The 21,494-nt window shown below is 46.9% G+C and overlaps 1 protein-coding gene and 1 long non-coding RNA gene across 3 annotated transcripts; one reads left to right on the plus strand and one right to left on the minus strand.

Annotated features, from left to right (window-relative positions):
* Nucleotides 1-93: 93 nt before the first annotated feature.
* Nucleotides 94-17,258, plus strand: BFSP2 (beaded filament structural protein 2). 2 transcript variants are annotated; one of them, XM_068674566.1, is made up of 7 exons: nucleotides 94-2,423; nucleotides 8,354-8,436; nucleotides 10,037-10,193; nucleotides 11,586-11,747; nucleotides 15,243-15,374; nucleotides 15,982-16,202; nucleotides 16,996-17,258. In XM_068674566.1, the coding sequence occupies exons 1-7, from the start codon at nucleotides 1,977-1,979 to the stop codon at nucleotides 16,997-16,999; spliced, it is 1,206 nt and encodes a 401-aa protein (XP_068530667.1). In that variant the 5' UTR covers nucleotides 94-1,976; the 3' UTR covers nucleotides 17,000-17,258. The 2 variants fall into 2 exon arrangements, with proteins under 2 accessions (XP_068530667.1, XP_068530666.1); XM_068674565.1 differs by lacking the exon at nucleotides 16,996-17,258 and having other exon boundaries at nucleotides 15,982-16,281.
* Nucleotides 12,526-21,396, minus strand: LOC137852640 (uncharacterized). The gene is made up of 3 exons (XR_011093964.1): nucleotides 20,809-21,396; nucleotides 19,152-19,290; nucleotides 12,526-17,031 (listed from the first exon to the last, which is right to left on the minus strand). It is a non-coding gene; the product is annotated as an uncharacterized lncRNA (long non-coding RNA).
* Between the last annotated feature and the right edge of the window lie 98 nt (nucleotides 21,397-21,494).

Raw genomic sequence — 21,494 nt, forward strand, 5'->3', positions numbered from 1 at the left:
CCTGTCATTTACAATCTGTTGATAAGTCTGCTTGGTCTGGAAGAGTATCAGGTAAGGCTGGTTTTGGTGAAGGCCACACGTCTTTGGTACAGCATCCTGCAATAACTTTGGGGTGAAGAAGGCACATGCAGTGTCCCCTTCACAGGAACAGAAATCTCCCTTAAATTCATCAGAAGTCTTGACATCTGGCAGCTGGGAACTCCCCCCAACTGAATGTGGTGGCTTTGACCACATCCATTTCCCTGCTGTTTTATTTATCTTCGATGCTGCCAGCACCACTAAATCACGATTCCTTACCCCCTCTCCTCTCTGAGGTTTTCCTTCCTCCCTCAGGAATGCAAACACAGTGTTTCAGAGCAAAATGGCATTTCGGCCCTACCCAGTTAAGCTCCAGATTGCATGCTGGAATAGCAGTGCGGAAATAGGAGGGGTGAATGAAGTTTAAATGATGGCTTAAAAACAGGCTGTTACAAGCAGGGAGCAGCACGGAACACGGAGTGACTGCTAAATCGATGTTCTCTCTCTGAGTAACCCAGAACTGTTACCGTGGGACCAATTTTCAGCTTGCCTCCTCAGATTGCCTCTCTCGTATTGTTCAGCAAGTGAAATGGCCTCTGTCCTTGGAGGTCTCAGCCTTGCGCTTCCCTCCTCGGGCCATCAGTCATTGCAGATTGTTTTCTACCGTCGCTCCTGACTTCATCAGGGCTATGAGACAGCGGGGAGCGCTCCGGCTGGCTGCTTTGCACCACCACCAACTCAGGTTAGCGGTGGCTTGGGCAAGACGGGGTTAGCACAGCATCGAGGTGAGGCACGTCTGGCAACAGAGGAGGGAATTGTAGCAGTGGCACATCTGCTCCAGCTGCTCCCGCCTGCCAGCAGCGTCCCGGTGGCTGTGGTTACCCGGAGCAAGCTGCCAACTTTGCTAAATGGAGGTGGAATCGCACCGAGACACAGCCCCCCTGGGATGGGGGAGCCACGTTAGCATCTACTCCCCTCCTTTCTCCCTGTCCCACACATGGCTCTTCTGTGCTGGTGCACAGATGTGAACGTGGGCCACAGGCTTCCCAAAATGAGAAAATTGAAACATGGTAGCGGCTTGTCTAGATATTGGATTTTCAGAGAGTAATTCACCGCTTCCCTCGGAGGAGGCTGGGGGAGGCAGTCAGGCGGGGCTATATGTGGCCACAGATGGGCACTTTGGGAGTACGTGGGCTAGATGCTACCTGGTGTGCTGTCTGTGGTCCTCGGGATCAAATACTAAACAGCCTCCTGGAAACTGCTGGTGGATGACAGTAAAAGCTTCCTGAGCGTCTTGCCAAGAGTGAAAGCAATCATATGAGGGCCTCCATCTTCAGCTCCTGCGTGTTTTTGGCAAGGTGGCAGGGAACCAAACCCCATTCTTTGCAAAAACAGCGGCATTTTTGCATTTGTTTTCTGCACACTGTATTGCTTTTGCGAGGCAGATTTGTTTTGCATTTCACACAGAGCAAATAGGCTGAAATACACGAAAGCGCTGGAGGATTCCTCTCACTTAGCCAGCACAGTTTGCTTGGAAATCTCAATCCAGAATATCCAGAAAGTAACCAAAGCAACATTGGTGCGGGAGGCTCTGTGAGCATGGGTGCGAGCGGCTAGCGTGCGACGCGCGGCTGGCTGGCTGGGGCAGGCAGGCAGACAACACGGCTGGCATTCTCCCACGCACGTTGTCATGAATTCCTGCCCCGCGGTGCCCGTAAACACCATTGTGCTGTTCATCTGCCGCATTTGCAGCAGCAGCAGCAGGGAGATTTCCCCTGAAATGGATTGCTGAGCCAGCGGCCGGACGGACAATGCGGCGAGCGCGGCACAAAGCCCGCCTTCCAGAAAGCCGTTGCACAAAGCCCAAAGCCCCGTCCGAGCCCCGACCTGCTGGGCTCGGCACATCCCTCCCGCCAGTGCGGGGCCGGCGGCGGGGCTGAGTGGGCCGCAGTGGCAGCATGCCCTTGCCGAGGCGCCGGTCGTCCTTCTTGGGGCAGCAGCCCCCGGCCTCCGCGACGGAGAGCGCGGCGGGGCCCGGGCGCCGCGTGAGCATGGGGGGCCTGTCGAGGCCTCCCGGCGTCTACGTGGGCTCCGTGCCCACCGGAGGAGTGAGCAGCTTGGGCACCCGCGTGTCCCGCCGAGCCCTGGGCATCAGCAGCGTCTTCCTCCAAGGCTTGCGCAGCTCCTGCTCCGCCGTTCCCCTGGCCGCGGGGCTGGAGAAGGGCAGGGCGCTCTCCTACGAGAGCCTGAACGGCTGCCTGGTGGAGTACATCGAGAAGGTGCGAGCCCTCGAGCAGGTCAACCAGGAGCTGGAGGAGCACATCCGAGTCTACTTGGACAAGAAATCCTCCAGCGTGGGCAGCTGGGGAGCGCTGCGGGAGAGCTGGGAGGCCATCTACCACCAGGTGAGCGCGGGCGGCGGCGGGGGCACGGCGGGCCCTGAGCGGCGAGAGTGGGTGCTGGTGAGGAGCCGGGCTGATGGCGGCACACGGCGCCCCAGCCGGAGGGTTGTAAATCTATCTTCATGATAATTAGCGTTATCATTTCACAGTGTGGCGTGGAAAATGCCTATTAGGGAGGAGAACTGCCTGAGGCATCCTGTGCATGGGGGCGATTGAAATGCACCCCAAGGCGCCGTAGTCTGCTCTGATTAAAATGGGTGATTTTCTTAATTTTTTTTCCTTAGCTGAGGTTATTACGCCGAGCATCAAAATTATTAAAAGAAAACTGCTAGGACTGAATTAGTTTATCCATCAACATGATATCATTACAAGCATGGTGTGTTTTTTTTTTTTTTAATTAGCAATTCAGATTTTTACATTATTCCCTCGTTTGCTTAATCACATTTTCAAAAGCTCTATTTATTTAAAAATACTAATTATGTGGCTACAAATGAGAGCCTCCTTCCCTTCCAGTTGTGGCCGCCCCACCACCCCTTGCTCCCCGCTCTCCGTGCAGCGCAGGCTGTGTCCCTAGGGGGACTCTAAAGGAAAGCATTTACTGTGGGGGTGCCAAATGTGTCTGCATCATCATTGTGGAGGAGCAACAAGCCCAGAAGGAGCGCATCCTTCTGGTTCCTTTTGCTGGGAGGATGAAGGAGCGGAAAGCAGGAAGGCTTTGCGTGCTGCTGTCCTGCAAGAAGCACCCTCGCTTCCAAGCAGCCCATGCTGAGCTCTGATCGAATCCTGGGAGCACCAAACTCAACCACCAAGTCTCGCGACTTCATCCCTGTTTCCAGCATTGGCTTTTGCAGATAGTTAGGAAGAGAAATCTTTACACCGAGACACTAAAAGATAGTAGAGAAAGAAAGAAAAAGCAGCCCACGGGTTTAGCACAACAGCCCCTGAATAAATAAATAAATAAATAAATAAATAAATAAATAAATATGTTTCTATGCAAAGCCACAGACGAAGAAACCTCTTTAAATAAGTGCTTGAGAGAGCTGGAGCTGCCGTGCATCCCCTGCTGCACGGCCCCACGCAGGGAAGCGGGAGCCCTCTGGGGGACAGATCCTGCAGCTGCTGCAGCCACAGCAGAGCCTGGATCTGGCCACAACACAAGCGGAGGGTCCCTGGGGGAAAAGTTCCCATCAGAGATGTTATGGAGAGGGGTCGCTGGCAGAGAGCTGAGAGGGGAAGCCCCCATCCAGGCTGCAGCACTGACGGTCAGTGTGGGCAGCTGGCTGTTAGCAGAGCAGGTGTATGGACACAAACTGGGACAGGCACGAAGGAGGAGGATTTTTTGCAGGAAGAAGGTGAAATGAGAAATCCTTGCTGAGAGCAACTCGTGACAGAAATACAAATGAATCTCTTTTTGTCCTGGTTACACTCCTTTCCTACAGTTTTCACACCAGTCTTCTTACAGGAAATGCAAAAGAGATTTACGTCTCATCAAACGTGCCTCTTCCACAAAAAAAAAAAAAAAAAAAAAAAAAAAAAGGCTGTTTGCAATGATAATACTTCCTGGGGAGCAGTGCAGCACCTGGGAAAAGAGGGGAGAGCAGAGCAGAGCAGAGCAGAGGACTTAGCTCAGCCTCCGTGGCCATTCAGCTATGGATGTGCGGGAGATGCAGAGACAGAGAGACATCAAAGACACAGCAGAGGAAGGAATAAATGTCTTGGACCAGTTTCATCACTCCTGTGACTCCCGTGCATAGGTGGGAAAACATGAAAGATCACTAGAGTTTTCCGCAGGGATGCTTTAATTTGCTCCTGGCCCTCCTGCTGACGTTTACTCGGTGTCAGTACCAGGTGTGGTGACTACCCGGGGCTGACAGCCCGAGCCATCACCTCATTTGGGTAACGCATTTGCAGTGGGAGCAGCAGAGCCCTGTGCAGGAGGCTCCCCTGCCCTGACACCACGCCAGCATCTCGTGCAATGCTCTGCAACGCAACACAGCACGCTTCTATTGTCCATAATATTTCTTGGAGAGCCAGGCATCTTTCTGATGCAATCCCAACTGCTTATAAAATATGAGATGTATAAATGAAATCCCAGTTTCCTGGAGGCAGCAGGAATCAGCAGAGGACACATCAATCTTCCCAGCCTCCATCCAGGTACTGCTCCTCCCAAGGTGAGGCAACAAATGCCACTCTTGTTGTCCTCATGTTTAGCTGTAAAGATGTGTCGGAGACAATGGTCTGATAGAAACCATTTATTCCAGCATGTGGAAGGAAAGACTAGACCAGGAGCCTCTGTTCTTTTCCCATGAAGGCTTCATTTGTGAAATTAAAAGCCCAAATGATTTTCCATTGCATGAATAATTAAGCCATGAGACTCATTATCACAGGACACACCTGAGGCCACGAACTCGGAAGCATCCAGAAAGGGACCAGGCATTTGTACAAACAGCAAAACTACACAAAGCTATCAGTAAAGCACAGCTAATAATTTGACAGGCATAGAAAATCATGCAGTTCCAAGTTTGGTCAGATGTCTGCTAAAAACCAAAAGTTTTGGTAAGCCAGGGCTAAGTTCACCCCATTAAGTGTCTATATCACATCCCAATTTAGTAAGGATGGAGTCTGCAAACCCCCTTGAAGCACCTGGCTTTCCTTGTTGCCAGACCTAACCCAGTTGGACCAGTGCCTGAAATTTCTAGTTGTTTTATATAACAAATATTCAGGGTTAATTTGAGCTGGAAAAAACTAATAATAAATAAACCACACCATGTTCTGAAGGTGTGTGCATCACAGATCCGAGTGTCGAAAGGCAACACGTGGCGTAAAGGAGCTATTTTTAGGAACAGGATTAGCAATTTTGCAATACTTGCTGTCTTGGCAGTTCAAAACGCCCCGTGAGCACCAGTGAGTGAAGCCTCCCCGCAGTACCACGAGGCAGCACGGAGCTTGCAGACAGAGCAGGCACTGCCCGGTGAGGCTGCCCGCAGCTTTTCAAGCCCTCACACATCCCCTGAGCACACAGAAGGCTGTTCCCTGAACTGCTGTGTCGTGTGTTTTACTACGTGTGTCAGCAAAGTGGCCACGAATCGGCCTCACTAGCGCTGTGCCTTTGGATCCAGCTGTTGATTATGAGGAGAATTAAATCAGACAAAAGAGCCGCTAGATGGGAGTCTCACATCTCTTCCTTTTAAGCCTGCAACAGGGCTTTCGCAGCTCGTGTAAATCAGAGAGAATTTCTCAGGAAGCCTGATTTCTAGATAGAGACGATGGTGTAATAATCCTCCAGGCTTATTGCTGTATGTAAATTGCACACAGCTGATTTCTGCTAATTTCAGCCGTGCGTGCCATCTTCTGAAGCCTTCTAGATATCAGTCTTTTTATACCTCTGTTACTTCTGTGGCCCAATTCAGGTCTGTGCCCAGTCTTGGAAAGCCCCAGACTTGGCCACAGAACATCTGGCACCGGCTGCAGGTTCATCAGGAGGGCTGCTTGTGGCCTGCTGGAGAGGGTCAGGACCAGTTACCCCAAATGCTTCAATAAAACCACAAGCTTACTGCTAAAAAGCACTTTTAAGGAGCAGTTTGCCTCCACATAAAGGCAGAAACAGTCAGAGGAAATCAACTCGCTCTTCCCTGCTCCTGCTTCCATCGCAGAGCAAAAGCCATTTTGCACCGGGCTCAACTTCTCAACCCAGCGATCACCACCTCTCCGAATTGCACTGTGTAGCTCACAGAATTTAATGCTGTTTTTGCTCAGGTGATGTTCCCAATTTCCTCAAAGGCTTTCATTTTCCTCAGCCGTTTGACCAGGTATTGCAGCCGCGTGGGCTCACTGCTGGAGGCAAATGGACCTGTTTTGGCAGGTCAGGGCAAATTGCGAGGCAGCGTTTTCCCTGAGTTGAGCCAGGGAAAAAATAAAAAGCTTTTGTGAAGATCCATACTCGTGTGAGTGGCTGCAGGAAGACAAAATACAATAATTTCTGTAGAAACTAAGGAAAAAAAAAAAAATCCCAGATTAGATTTTCTAAAATTGAAGGGAAAAAAAAGATTCATTGTAAGGGTCAATGAACTGCCCCTTCCCCCCTGCTGCTGCCATGCGATAACTTGAGGTCATTTCTCCATCTTTCAGGAGAAAGTCAGAGCCTGCAAAGGGGAAATAAAGTGTTGAGTGCTGCTCTGTGTGCAAGAGGGCACACAGAGGGCAATTTGGGCAGTCCATGCCATGGGGTGAGCTGTTTCCCCTGGCAGCCAGGCTAAGCGGGAGCTGGTAGGAGTGGGCCTCCAACCATGGGCCACCAGCCCCGGCTGCCTTTTCCTGTTGTTTCTAACAGCAGGTATAAAATAAGCAAATCATTTCTTTTCCTCTAGTTCCTCCTCAGATTTAAGCAATGTGGAGTGCTATTAAATTCATGATCCTTTATGAACGTCTCGATGCAGGGAATAGGTTTTTCCCCCCGCTCTCTCCTAGTCCGTGTGTTTGTAAGGCATTTAGGGCAGCGAGCCATTTTTCGTGAGGATCGATGTTAATTTCCACACACAAACACTTCAGCCTTGCGTTTCCCCCTCCACCCCTGCCCCGAGCAGCAGGCCAAAGAGCAGGTGGGCGGCCCACACTCAGGCACCGATCCCCGCTGCGGTGCTGGAGATGACTTGTCGGGACGCAGCCTTGATGCCTCCACGCCGCACGGCCTGTTTCACCTCGGGAGAGCGCCGTGCTTCGGGGGATTTGCAATCCCATTTGGTAGCAGACTTAATTATCCAATGATTTCTACATCGAGAACCCTCCTGGCCCACGTAGAAAGCTGCTGCTATTCATGTGGTGGTTTGGTTTCCACCACAGATCTCCACGGGTACTGGTGTCTACTTGTCAGGTGGACACCTCTCTTGTAGATAAGGACTTGAGGTACCTCCTGGTGTGCCAAATTTGTACAGGGAGCATTTCCAGCTGGGCCCCAGCTCCAGTTTGCAAGCCAAGCGTATGCCCAGCCCTGAGAGCTCAGCCCCAGATACCACCTCAGCACCTCCACCTTTGGGTTGGGTTCAGCTCCAGCAGAGACCTTGGGGTGGCTAGGCCCAGGGAGCCCCCAGCCAGGTATTTGTTCTAACTCTGGTACCAAATTGGGTGTTTCTTTGGTCACCTCCACAGCGCAGTGCACATCTGCCTCCAGAGCAGGCCGTGTCTTTTTTTTTTTTTTTTTTTTTTACCTTTTTAATCATTTTATACAATCCCAACAGGCTGCTGTGCCACAAGCCTTTCAGGTTTGATTCCCCCTCAAGTGCCTCCTGGGGATTACAGATACACCAAAGAAGTGTAGCGATGATATCACAGTCTTATTTGCACAATCTCTCCAAAAGCCTTTCCCGTTCAGTGTAATAATCTTTGAAGAATGCCTGCTTCCCAGGTCTCATATCTATCGCAAGAGCTTACGCGATCCCATCAGAGAACAAAAACAGCGCTCTGGGAGCTGAGGACCGCTCACCCGAGGCACCAAATATCCCTTGGCTCATGGAAGAGGATGGCCCTGAGGAGCACTGCTGATATGGGAAGTAGAATAGGAACTGCATAAGTGTTGCTTAAACCGTACCTAGAAACTGTAAGGGGGCCTTAAATGCTGAACGTACCTTGTGTGCAGTAATGAATTTTACCCCTTGTGACCAGCTGACAATCGGGATAAATGTGTTTCCACAAGAAGATGAATGCTTAGGAGCAGTGAACAGTGTGATGAAAAATTGCAGGCTATTTGCAGACAATTTGTGAATTGATATGTACAAAATTCAGTGATTAAATTACCTGGAATGAGTCACGTGAACGGCCTTAGGCTAAAAGATTATTTTCAGAATCAGAGCTATTCATCTGCTGAAGATAGATGGACCATGCAGGCAGCGCCGGTGCCGAGTCCTAATTGCTTGAGCTCTGTTGTCTCTCCCTTGCAGGTGGGTGAAGCAGTCCTGGAAAATGCCCGTCTCATGCTGCACACTGAGAACATTCAAGCCTGTGCTGAAGACTTTAAGGACAGGTAGACCCGTGGTGGCACCTGGCTGCCCAGTTTCTCTGAAACTTTGCCTTGGCAGCTGCTTACTCGATAGGGGAGGGGTGCTTAGTGAGCACTGGGTTCATTGGTAATACTGAGGGAGGGTTGCTCTAACATCACAAAATAGCTGCCATGCTACCAGTGCTTTGGAACACATTTTTAAGAGTAATATTTAATAATTTATTAATATGTAATATTAGTCTGATAGACGGACATTGATCTCTTCCTGGGAGGTCAGCATTCATTCAAATTCGGGTTGATATTTTGTAAAGGCAAACATTAGTGTGATTTTTAGTTTCAATTTTCAGTGCTGCAGAAGTGGTTTCAGAAGTGGTAGTCGTTCTGCTGCAGTGCCTGAAAAGCAAACACTGCACCACTGCAAACTGATAAGAATAAGATAAGAAAAGAGAAATGGGCTGCACTGATTTTCCTTGTCTTTACTGAGAGAAATGAGTCGCGAAAGATCCTAAATATTGATAAGCTTCTTTTAAAGCCTTTCTGTTTGCAAAGCATAAGATTTATGTACATGGGTACATGAAGTTCTTTAAGCTTTATTCACAAGGTCTGACCCTTCCAGCTTGTCTGTATAATGGTCTCAATCATTGACCAATAGTTTATGTAATATTTGTAATACAAGCAGAATTTCCAACAAATTGATTTTTATTTCTTATGATTGTTGTCATCCCTGGTATTATTTTACTTAATCACGCTAAAACATGTGTTAGTCGTGTTATTAGGTTTGCCTTTTATTCCAGAAAGGTACAGCTCTGAGCAACTCATCTTGGTGCTTTCCATCCCATAAGCCCCACTCGTATTTTAAGTGGTTTTAAAAAAATAATTTTAAAATGTCCACCAACTTGTCCAAGGAGCTTACACAACAATGTTAAATGAATCCACCACATAGTAAAAGCTCCCGGTGCTCGCTGGGACCAGCTTCCCCTATCCGTTGCTGCTGAATTCCCAGTAACAAAGGTGGCTATCACAGGGCACAGGAATTGTCTCACAAAGCTGGCTCCCGTCTAACCCAGGAGCCAGCCACAGTGTCAAGGGACAAACCACCTGCTCCCTGAGCAGGGTCTTGGCTCCACGAGCAGCTGCCACCTGATGCCAGTTCGTGTTTGCGCTGTGGAATAGTGATGAAATTAGAAATGTCCATACCATTATCATGCAGTATATCCTGATGGTTTGAAAGCACAGCAGAGAGGGAGCAGGAAGCAGCAGCAGCTGAAGAATTCACACTGAAGTCTGAGGAAGGGAAAAATCCACACTTATTCATCTGGTACACAAATACCAGACCTGGCAGGAGACCACGTGCCTCTCCGTGCTTATTCAGCAGCGCTATCAGTCTGATACTGCCACACCACAGGCTGACAGCCTGGCCAGTTTCATTAGGCTCTGAGTTAATGACAAGGTACTTGAGGCAGTGGAATTGAAGCACATCGAGACAAGGTGAGGGCAGAGTACACCTCATGTGTTTCTGTGCCTCTGTCTGGGACACGAGAGCTAATTAGCAAAATGGTGTCTTTTAGAAAAAATGCAAGTTTTTCTTGCTGAGCCATGCTTATCTGCTTTTATCTCTCTGCAGGTATGAAAATGAGCAGCCATTCAGAAAGGCAGTGGAAGATGAAATTAATTCCCTTTATAAAGTGATTGATGATGCTAATTTAACTAAAATGGATCTGGAGAGTCAGATAGAAAGCATGAAAGAAGAGCTGACTTTGCTGTCAAAGAATCACGAAGAAGTAAGTCCAGGCCTGGGACACTGCAGAGCTGATGTGTGCCTGCTTCATGCGGTTGGCGTAGTGCATCTGGCAGAGCAAGCATTGAAAAGCTGCACCCACCATGTCTGGATGGGGAGAAACTTCCTATTTCTCTCCTCTTTGTTAATTTAAAGTGCTAACCTTTGAGGCAAATTATGTAGGTGTAAGTTTTAACTCTTTTTCGTCTGATAAATATGACGTGGAAGAGATGTTGTCACTTCATATCTTGCTGGACACCTCAGTTATTCATGGGGTGGACAGTCTGTGTGTTGAAATCCCAACAGAGAGAGGTCAGATTCTCAGCCACAGATCACTGCAGAGAGAAAATGCCTGTGCAGGGCACCAGCTCTGGCTGCACTGACACCAAGCATTAACTGGGTTCAGCTGACCAAGCTGCTCGGTTCCCGAAACTGAGCCTGCCCTGAGCAATGCACCACTGAAGCAAGCCACAGGGACAGGCAGCTGGAAGAGGAGCACCTCATTACCCAGTTTTGCAATGCACCTCTCATTACATCCACCGGCACCATTTGCATGAAGGTGGTTTATTCCCTTCAGCGAGGGTTTTGGGATCTGACCCAGATCTTTGCTGATGGGAGCACAGTTACGCAGCTGCTATTTATCTACTGACGCCTCTAAAGGAGAGATCGAACTGGGATGTTTCATGGAATTGAGGTGCTCTCTCTTACATTTCTTATAGGTGATTTTTCCAAATGCAACATCTGAGCAACACTGGCAGGCATGCAGAGAGAGACTTGGCCTGCCAAGATAAAGCTTCATCTGCTCCCTACTTTGACATAACCAGTGGCTTCAGCTCCACTGCAAGTCAGGAGAAAGATGGAAGTTGGTTTAGATATGAGGGAAAACACAGAAAATTGAGAGAAATATGCATGTGCCTCTTTAAACCTCCATGTATGCAGTGTTTGCTGTGAAACTGGCGAAGTTGCCATTGCTGCTGTTCTCTGCCTGTACAGGTGGCATAAATAGAATTACAGCTTCCCACTGCTCTTCTTGCGCCACATTTAGACAGTGCAGAGCCTGTGCAGGGTGGAAGGATGCTCCCCATCGGCATCATCTGGGCACTCATGGGGCCAGCCCAGCACAAATCTGCTTTTCCCATGGCAAGGGAAAATTCCCTGCCATGGGAAATTTCCCATTCTCAGTGGCTCCCGAGTAGGCTGATCAACAGAAGTAGAACAGACTAGAGGCTGGAAGCAGCTATTGCAATTGCTCCATCTGATCTCTGGCACAAAAAAACAAACCAAACCAAACCAAAACAAAACAAAAAAAATCCCAAGGACTTTCCTGAACTAATTCAAATGCTACCATTCAGTTGCCCATTTCCCGTTTTCTTAACACCTGTTCTTTTTGTTCAAGGACGTGAAGGTATTGTACAAACAGCTTGCTGGATCTCAGCTGGAAGAACTTGATGTTCCCCTGGGAAGTGGCCTGGACAACATACTGGAAAAAATCAGAATCCACTGGGAGAGAGACATCGAAAAGAATCGTGCTGAGACGGGTGCCCTGCTCCGTACCAAGGTAAGCACAGACACCAGCCTCCACAGCTCACTCCAGCATCAGGGGATTTGAAGCAAGCACAAAATCTGCCTAATACTCTGCAGTAACTTGGAGAATTGCCTTTTGTTTAACAAAAAAAAAAATATATATATAGACCAAAATCCTTTAGCTTTTGATAGTAAGTGCATTGAAAAACACTCTCGTAAATATCAGTGATTTTCTTGGGATACATAGAGTTAAGTAGCAGTGGAAGTGGCCCCGCTGATATCACAGGTATCTGTGGGAGATTTCTAATGGCTCTGAAATGTTGTCTACAAAAAATGAACTTAATCAGTTGATACCTCCCATGCAGGATGAGCCACAGCCGTTATCCTACTTACCAGGGCTGTTCCTCTGCTGGAGAATTTACAGGGTCCCATAAATCAAAAGGGCAAAATACATTGCTCGACACTAATTACATAGCTATGCGTTCCTTGTGGGTTTCTCCTTGAAATTGTTTCCTTTGGCAGCAGCGGGAAAACTGGATATTAATCTGGAAATGAAAAGTGATGATAACAAACATTCCCTTTGCAAGTTGTCTCCTTTCCCGATGCTGAGTCCGAAACAACCCTTTACTGCAGCTTTTCTTTGGTCATGAAGGATCACTCACTCCCCAGGCTGGTTGACGTATTTTTGCAGAGCTGAAGCATTGAGTTTATGATCCTGTGTTAGCAGCCATCTCATTCTGAGTCAGCTACCACGGCAGAGCATGGCACACCAAATGCCAGGTTCTGGTATGACATCCTAGGGTTGGGTTTGGTTTTCTTTTTGGTCCCCAAATGAAACCTAGATGTACCACTCATAGTTTTGTACCTCATACAGATCTATACAGATCATTGCTATTTATACAGATAGCAAGTGTTAACTAATTATGTCCAGCTAAGCATGTGGCCTTCTGCCATCCTGCGTTGCTGAGTCGCACCATTTAGTCATCCACACAGTGACAAATTTGTCCTTGCTCCCTTCTCATTGCAGGAGGGAGAGCAGTTCTCTCCTTTGCTCTTTACTACTTTCTTCAGTCTCTCTTTGTGAGTTTTCCGTGGTTCCTAATATTTTAATTTCCTTTCTCTGTACGCAGTCTTTGACACTGTTGTGACCAGCTGAGACCAAGGTATTTCAAATGACGTCCTAGCACTGACTTAGATGTCAGAGCAGAATTTTCATTATTTTCTGACCAGTTCCTTGCCTCATTTGCTTTTCCTTCTGACTAGACTCACAGTCATGGATAGATTTTTCATGGGCACCAAACACAATGATTTATATTCATACCTAATCAGGTTTTACATGGGATTTCTTAGGTGAATAACTAACCTTAAAACTGCAGTCTACTGTTTTCAGATCTGCACGTATTTGTCTGTAATGCACATTTTTTTTCCTTGAATTGACACAGTTATTTAAACCCTTGTAAGGCTTGCAAGCTATTTTTTTTTTCCTGAAACAGGCTTTACTTTGCATCAAACTACATAGATGTCCGCTTAGCGATGAGTTGCTGCTCAGTCATGTTGTTTGATTCCACACGTTACTAATCTGTACTGTCTTCTGTCACCCATAAATCTTTCTAGTTCATGATTCATCCCCAGGACAGTAAACCTTGAGGCACCACGCTGTTAAATTTGTGTTGTAATGAAGCTAGACCTTAACCCTCCTCTTCGTGTCCAGTCTCTTGACCAGCTGTTGATCCATGGCAATGCTCTGCCCTGAGCACACAATTACACAGCTTCCTTTCTCACTCCCTGTGTTAGATCGCATAAAAGGTTCTGAAAATCTTGTGGATTGTGTCAATTGTTTCTCCCTCCTCCACTGCTTTGCTAACGGATTCCCAGAGCAGTTAAGAGATTAACAAAGCCTGTTCCCCTATGCAGATACCAAGCTGATCAGATGTTGGTGTTCTACCCCTAATCATCCTTTAATTGTCTTGATTTCATTAAAAAGAGATTAAGAAGAGATTCTGTGCTCTTGTACAATGCCTGGCTCAGAACAGCACAGGTATGCTTGAAATCCACATATTCCTAAGAAATTCGAGCACTAAAAAGCGAAAGATTTTGGGTGATTTCATCCTCTGCCTCTGTTAATCCAGCTGTTTGTGTGTACCATGACTCAGCACAGCCTTTCCTCGTGGAGTGTCTCAGGAAGAGCAAGAGCAGGGCCCCTAGACAGCACCAGCTGCCCCATGAAGAGGGCACAAACATTATGTCTGCACTTCTCTGCAGAAGGAATCCCAAATCTGAGGCCAAATTTCATGCCCAGCAGCGCCCTCCGCATGGGCTCTTTGAGGTGACGCAATTAATAATCCTGGAAGGAGAACGGGGAAACCTTGTGCACCAAAATCTTTGTAGCTCATCCAGTGCACACTCGGTAGCTGTGCTACATATATCCTCGGTATTTAGGGTTTGATTGGCCACTGCCATCTACTCCGTCTGCCGTGTGCCATTTACATCACCAGCATTAGGAAGCTGTAAGAGCTTAGGGTACCCCCAAAAGGAGCCCCAGAATCACATGTGGCGAGGGGAAGGGGAATTGATAGGTAGCATTTGGGTCACCGTAAGGTAAATGTGAATGCAAGGCTTCATGTGATGTGTCTAGGCGGTAAATATAGATGAAAAGTCATCCTTCCTGCCCTAGGTATTTACAGCCCTGGTACCATCATAATGTGCAGACTACAATCTCAACACAATTATTTGATCTTCCCTTTAAAATAAAAGAATGTATGATCAGAAAAGCAGGACAGGACCAAGATGAATGTTGTGTGGAATGGAAGCATTTCACATAGTCTAACTGCAAGGTCAACCAGCAGAAGAAATACAGGATTTGACGGAAGAATCATATTAGCTGGAGAGCTCAGAGCTCTAGCCTGAAAACGTTGATCTCAGCCCCCATTAAAGGTATAGAAATTTTATTTTTACTAAAGTAAATTTTCCTTTGGCTATTTTCAAGGAGCCTGAATTGAACATATATAAAAATCATAAGCAAAGAAGAGCATGAAATTGCACAGGATATCTTAATTCAATTAACAGAAATTATTTTTTCTGCCTTATGTGACTTGACTTCTTCTCTCATTCATAGAATCCCATGTGAAAAAGCATGGTGTGAATAGTTGAAATCAAACGGGCTTAATGAAAACACTTAACTTTTAAAATATGTTATGGCATAGCTACAAAGAAAAGCAGAATTACAGCAATGCTTTCTTTTATAGGTCATTTTAAACATAGTAGTAGAAATGCTGAATAGCTTTTGTCAACATAGATAAAATATGTACATTTACACGTGTAAGCCATTTTACAGTAGGCACATAGAAGAGCAGGCAACTTTGATGTTAATAAGTACCCAAACCATTCAACCAAAGAATTTAATATATAGAAATCAAACTCAAAATCAGAATTGCCACAAACTGTGAAAATATTAAGCGTCATTTGGGTATGTAAGGAAACTAAAACATAATTTGAGTGCGCTGTGATGACAGCCATAACCTTGTACCAGCAACAGGCTGAAGCAACAGCTGCAGTGCGAAGCCAGGAGGAAGAACTGGTGGAGGGCCTCAGAACCGAGTTCCACGAAACTGCCTGCAAAATACAGAGCTTGCAGGCCGAAACTGAATCCTTGAGAACCTTGGTAAGTAACATCGGTTCTATATGGGTATCTTCTGTGTGAATTCATCGTGCCTTCTGAATAGAGCATGCCCAGAGTTGAGAATAAATTGCTTTTTTCCAGTGGATATTGTTCCCAGAGATGCCAGACATTTCTGAGCTCTCCTTGATTGACGTGGTAGACCAAACGTACCACATTTGAAGACTGAGCCCCAAATTTCAATTATCTTCAATGTCTTCATACTCACTTTATTAATAAATTTCACTGAGATTGCTGTGTGGGTTGTATTCTACAGCATAGAATAGAGTAGTTCAGCTGGAAGGGACTTTCAAAGATCAAGTCCAACAGCCTGACTTCTTCAGGGCTAACCAGAAGTTAAAACACAACACTGGGGGCATTGTCCAAATGCCTCTTGGACACTGACAGGCGCGGGGCATCAACCACCCTGCTAGGAGCCTGGAACCAAACTGGTTCAACCTTTATAATGATAATACACATTTTTCAAAGTGCCTAGAGAAAGGAGTTCTCATATTAAAGCATAGTCAATGAAGATATTGGCCAAACCTGAATAAATATTACTCTGAAGCATATGAAAACTGACTGTTTTTATGTCTGCTTCCTGGCCTTACAGAAGAGGGGTCTGGAGAACTCCTTGTACGATGCCAAGCACTGGCATGACATCGAACTGCAGAACCTGGGCTCTGTCATTTCCAAGCTGGAGGCAGAGATGGCAGAAATCAAAGCAGAAACTGAGCAGCAGCAGCGGGATCGTGAAAATCTGCTGACCAACAAGCAACAGCTGGAGAAAGACATTGCTGCGTATCACTGCCTTCTGGATGGAGAGCAAAGCAGGTACCCGTTATCGAAAACAAGTGTGCCGTGGGAAGGAGTTGTGGCCAGGGTGGTTCTCGTGTTTCTTAAGGCTCGTTAGGTTTGGAGAAGCTGCCAAGGGGGAGGAACACCCCAAATCTGTGCTGAGATTCCCTATGGGCTGCTTCCCTGCACTGCCCCAAAAGGATGTGTTTGGGAGTACAGCAGTAGGTCTATCATCCTCACTTCCCTGAAGACTTGGGATCTGAGATTAAAAAACTACTGCAGCGTCTAGGGGCTGCAAAGCACCCGTGCCCTTGTTTCTTGCCTTGGCTATGTTATGCCTTCCCTCCTCCTCCCGCTGTCCAGTCAAAATATTACAGCTGTCATCCTGGGGAAGCTCCCTTTCTCAGCACACAAGTTGCCCCTGAAGTCTGAGAACAGAACTTGGTGCACCGACTGTGCCTTTTGTGAAGAAACATAACTCATGCTCAGCATTTGTCCTCTGGGAATAACCTCTAAATTCAGTTGCAGTGGTCGGGTTGCTTGGTTGTTGTTGTGTTTTTTTTTTAAGATCCTCAATCACTGTTAGTTATGGAACTCTTGGAAATCTGATCCATGGATTTTGACTTGCACTCTGCTTAGGTCAGGGTGAAAGTTTGTACTCACACAGAAATTGTAAAAAACAAAAAGTCCAAGTATACCAGATTTGCTTTCTGCTTCACAGTCAGGTCCTGCTGAAGTTGATGAGGTCTCACCAGTAGAACTGCAGATAGTTCTTGGTTCAGCACTTTTCCTATTTGTAGTAGTGATCCATTTTATTTTTAACTTTCAGCTGATTATGAAATTCCCAGCCCACGGAAGACCATTGCTATTCAAAGCAAAAGAAGATGTCACTGCTAAGTATGTTCGTGGAAGCTAAAAACCCATCAAAGCAGCCTGCTCTACTCAGTTTGATTCAACAGTCGAAGTAGGTTGTAGCTTGAACAACTTTATTAGACCCTCTTCATGTAATTGCTTTGCTTAAAGATTTCAATTTACTCATGTTGTTAAAATTATAATAAAAATAAAGAATATCAGCTTTTTTGTTTGTCTTTTTTGTTTCTTTCAGTATTTTTCATGACAGCTGAGGGGAGCTACAATAGCACAGGACCTCCACTTTCCAGCAAGTAAACTTCTTTTTTTTTGGTTTAAATACATTAAGAATGAACTACTCCTCCACTGTGCAAACAGCACAAATGGCAAGTGCTCTGCTGTGTCACAAGACCAGCAGCTCATTAGTGCAAAACGTAATTCAAATAAGGCTAAAGCAGTTAAATGCCATCAACTTGATGCAATTAATTTTGCAATACATAAGCCAGAAAAAGCAGTAATGCAAGCACCCCAGCAGCACTCAGTAAATATATTTTAACTCTAGACTAAACTTTTGGAAAAGCTGAAGGTGAAGGAGAGCGACAGCAGTTCTGTCTGCTGCCTAGGTCACATCCTTTTAACACCCACTGTGTTTGTTGGATTGGGATTGGACAGTAGGGACAGTTAAAAAAGGGGATAAAATGTTTATTAACTGGATTCAAAGACTCCTGAGAAATGGGATATGGTAGAGAACATTATGGCATATAGCATATGAGACATGCTGAAGATATTGTAACCTTTAATGAAACATTAGATAACAAAGCTGTTTAGTTGTAATGAAAAATAACATCAAGTACACTCCAAATCCACTACACTTGCTCCACCAGTGAGTAAGAGGAAGCAGCATGCAAGTTTCATACCTTCCTTTGCCCACTTCCCCACACATGGGAAGTCCTTCCTCATGCAGTTATTTGACAAATAATTTCTCAATTTTTGGAAAAAAAAAAAAAAAAAGCCCTTTTTGGCATATACTACCTGAAAGATTTTTATTAAAAAAAAAAAAAAAAAAGATTAAGAGATTAACGAACAGCAACCCAAAAGACAGATAATGGCAAACTCCTTTTTCCTCTTACAGTCGCAGGCTCCTCAGAGCAGCAATAACACTTTCTTCCATATGTGTGCAGAACTTACCATTTTGTGAATCCATCAAGAATAGCGATGACGATAGAAAATACACAGGAACAGTTGTACAAAAGGTGTGATGGCACCGATCCTTGGGTTGCTGTTAACTGGGTGTGTCTAGGAATAGTTATGTGTTGATGTCAGTGAAGCATAATAGTTATGTGTTGATGTCAAGGAAGCATTCCCTCATCCTTGTCATACAAGAGAGCAGTTTCTCCGAGATTTGGGCTATTTGGGCTAGCCCACGCTTCATTTCACACGTGGTACTAAGTAGGGACATACCACACCAGCCAGGATTTGGTACTCTAGCCTATGATCCTTGTGTTTACATCTTAGCATAAGTATAATTATTATTGATCCTATGTTTCAAAGATTATTTTATGGTGACTTCAAGCTGGCACTATGTAAAATTTAACGCTTCCACACCACACAGTGTTGCCACCACAGAATGCTTTCAGATGGCAATTACTGGTGGAGAAATGGACATAACACAACCCCCTTCCAGCTGTAAAGTTCTTAAATTACAGCAAACTCTTAGCAGCACAATGCTGACGTGAAGGTTAAGCTCCTAAAGAGAACCAGGGCCCATGCTGTGGGGAGGACTTTGTCTGATTCCTTCTCCAAGCTGCCCTGCACAGCAGCTGCACTTTTCCTAAGGGCAGCTTCTCCCATTTCCTTAGCCTGCCCAAGTGTTACCAAGCGTTCTGCTTGTGATCTGCAAATGTCAAAGCAGGGCACGATGTGCAGGGAGCAGCATCACAGCCCCAGCTCGGAGACAAGAGGAGTTCAAGCACCTCTGTACACCATGACACGCACGCTGCATTGCACACTGCGAACGTGGGGGAGGAGAGAGACAAAGTCCTCCGGGTAAACCTGCACCCGAGCAGAGGCGCTCGAAGCACCGCGCCTCGCCGAGGGCTGGTCACTCCGGGCAGGGCTACACCGTGCGGTACGAACCTGCCTGCTGAGCTCATGCTGCTGTCACTGCCACGCGGCACGCTGCACGGAGTCCTCACATCGCAAGCATTGCTTCTGCCAGCCGGTGCCCGCAAGCCGGTCTTCAGCCAAACGTCCTCTGCTCACATATAGCAGATCGCTGGATTTGAGAGAGGAAAAGAAAAAGAAACAATAGCCACAACGACCCTTTTTTATGGCTCTAGCATATAATGCAGCAACAATCTTGACCATATAAGCTAATGCAATGCATTCACCGAGAGCTACAAATTCTGCGCATCAGCACATTTTCACGATTTTGCATAAAAATAAAGCTAGAGGTGGGAGGAAAATCCAGGCATAACTGCATAGCTAATGCTTCCTTTACAGTGCCAACTGAGACGTGTCTTTAAATCAGCATCTAAGCCTTCAGAGGCCTAAATCATTGCTGATATTTTCCATGGTTTCCGTTGGGTCTGTTCCAGATTTAACAGCTGAATTTTTTCTTGGTGCTCTGCTCCTGGCAGGTATTAAGTTGCTAATCCAGAGTCGGTCACTCCAGCCTTACAGTATTGTGTTTGCAAGGGAAAAGTGACGCAGCCGCTAAAAGCAGCGAAAAGGCATCAGGTTCACGTTCTTCAGCCTGATAGCAGGGATTACCCACAATAACACAACGAAAATGTTTTACCAGCTGCTGAAACTCAAAAAGTGTATCTCAGAATCAGACCCAGCACTGTACTTAGTGGCCATTATCAGCTTACCCACTACAAAACCTGAGGGGTATAAATTATCTGCTTAGTTGCATTTGATCTTGAGGTCTCTTCCAACCTAGAAATTCTGTGATTCTGTGATTTTGTTTTCGGGGCTGAGCCTGCAAGTCACAGCGTGGTGCAGTGCAGAGCTGTGTGTGAGCTTCCCAGGCAGGACCGTGGCACTAACACAAGTGAAGGCAGCGTCTCAGCACAGGGGGTGTCTGGCACTGAACTGCCCGGTGCCACCCTTCCACATGACCCCATCCTATCGACTGATGAAGCCGAAAATCCAGGAGCACGTAAGGAAGCAGAGAAAATGGGACAGCTACGGAATTTGTTCTCCCCTTAGGTCATGATGCTTATTGTGAAATAGAAAGTGTCATTGATCTCGCAGCGTTCTGTGTTACTGGATGAACTGTCACGCTCGCAGCTTAGTTGTCAGGGCCTGCTCTGTGTGGGATCAAATCCCCTAGGAGCACAGGATGTCAGTGGCAATAGAAAAAAGTAGGGAGAGCACAGCATGACAGAGACATGAAGAGGACTGTAACAAATCTCTCAGTCTGGAACACTTGGCTTTGGTGATTCAGTTCTGACTATGAAGCAGAGGGAACCACACCGAGTGCCTGATGCCCTTCTGTGGCACGACGGTGACACCTGCATGTTTTTTCAAACAAGCTGAGGATTATGGATGGTAAATGTTAAACAATAGTATTTTCAGAGATGTGGATTACAGAGACTGTCCAACACGCCTCGAAGCTTGGAAACGCTTTTCATTTATACATTAATATACACATACATACATTTTCAGGATAAATTTTCATTTATGTTAAGATACACGTACACATATTTTTAAGATAAAACATCACAAAGCATAGAATGCCTCCAGGTAAGCCCGGATATTTTAATTTTCACGCCATTACCACACACACCTACGGCTGCTTGACGGGCAGTTCACAGAATCACAGAATCTCTAGGTTGGAAGAGACCTCAAGATCATCGAGTCCAACCTCTGACCTAACACTAACAGTACCCACTAAACCATATCCCTAAGCTCTACATCTAAACGTCTTTTGAAGACTTCCAGGGATGGTGACTCCACCACCTCCCTGGGCAGCCTGTTCCAGTGCCTCACAACCCTTTCGGTAAAGAAATTCTTCCTAACATCCAACCTAAAACTCCCCTGGCGTAACTTTAGCCCATTCCCCCTCGTCCTGTCACCAGGCACGTGGGAGAACAGGCCAACCCCCACCTCACTACAGCCTCCTTTAAGGTATCTGTAGAGAGCGATGAGGTCGCCCCTGACCAGCAGGGCGAGCCACCGCACTCAGCGCTCCGTCTAATTACTGCTCAGGCCGGGCAGCTTCTCCCTCACAGCCGCCACCCCCGCGGCTCCCCTCACGGCGCCCGCTCCCCGGGGGTCCTGAGGCGGAGCCGTTGCCCCGAGGCGGGAAGCGGCCAACGGTCGCCGCGCGAGGCCCAACGGCCGCCGGGCGCGCCCGCAGTGCGCACGCGCACCCCTTCCCTCACCCCCTCCTCCCCCCTCCCCCCAGGGTCCCTCCTCGTCCAATCAGCGGCCGCGCCCGCCCGCCACGCGTTCCCCACGTGGCCGCCGCCG

Source organism: Anas acuta, chromosome 2, assembly GCF_963932015.1.
Source record: "Anas acuta chromosome 2, bAnaAcu1.1, whole genome shotgun sequence".
Taxonomy (NCBI): domain Eukaryota; kingdom Metazoa; phylum Chordata; class Aves; order Anseriformes; family Anatidae; genus Anas; species Anas acuta.

What these genes read in the sequence shown, in the direction of transcription:
- BFSP2 (XM_068674565.1), top strand. Translation starts at nt 1,977, where the DNA reads ATGCCCTTGCCGAGGCGCCGGTCGTCCTTCTTGGGGCAGCAGCCCCCG. An exon ending in GTGCCCTGCTCCGTACCAAG is followed by an intron (nt 11,748 to 15,242) that starts GTAAGCACAGAC and finishes ACCTTGTACCAG; the next exon opens with CAACAGGCTGAAGCAACAGC. An exon ending in CTGAATCCTTGAGAACCTTG is followed by an intron (nt 15,375 to 15,981) that starts GTAAGTAACATC and finishes CTGGCCTTACAG; the next exon opens with AAGAGGGGTCTGGAGAACTC.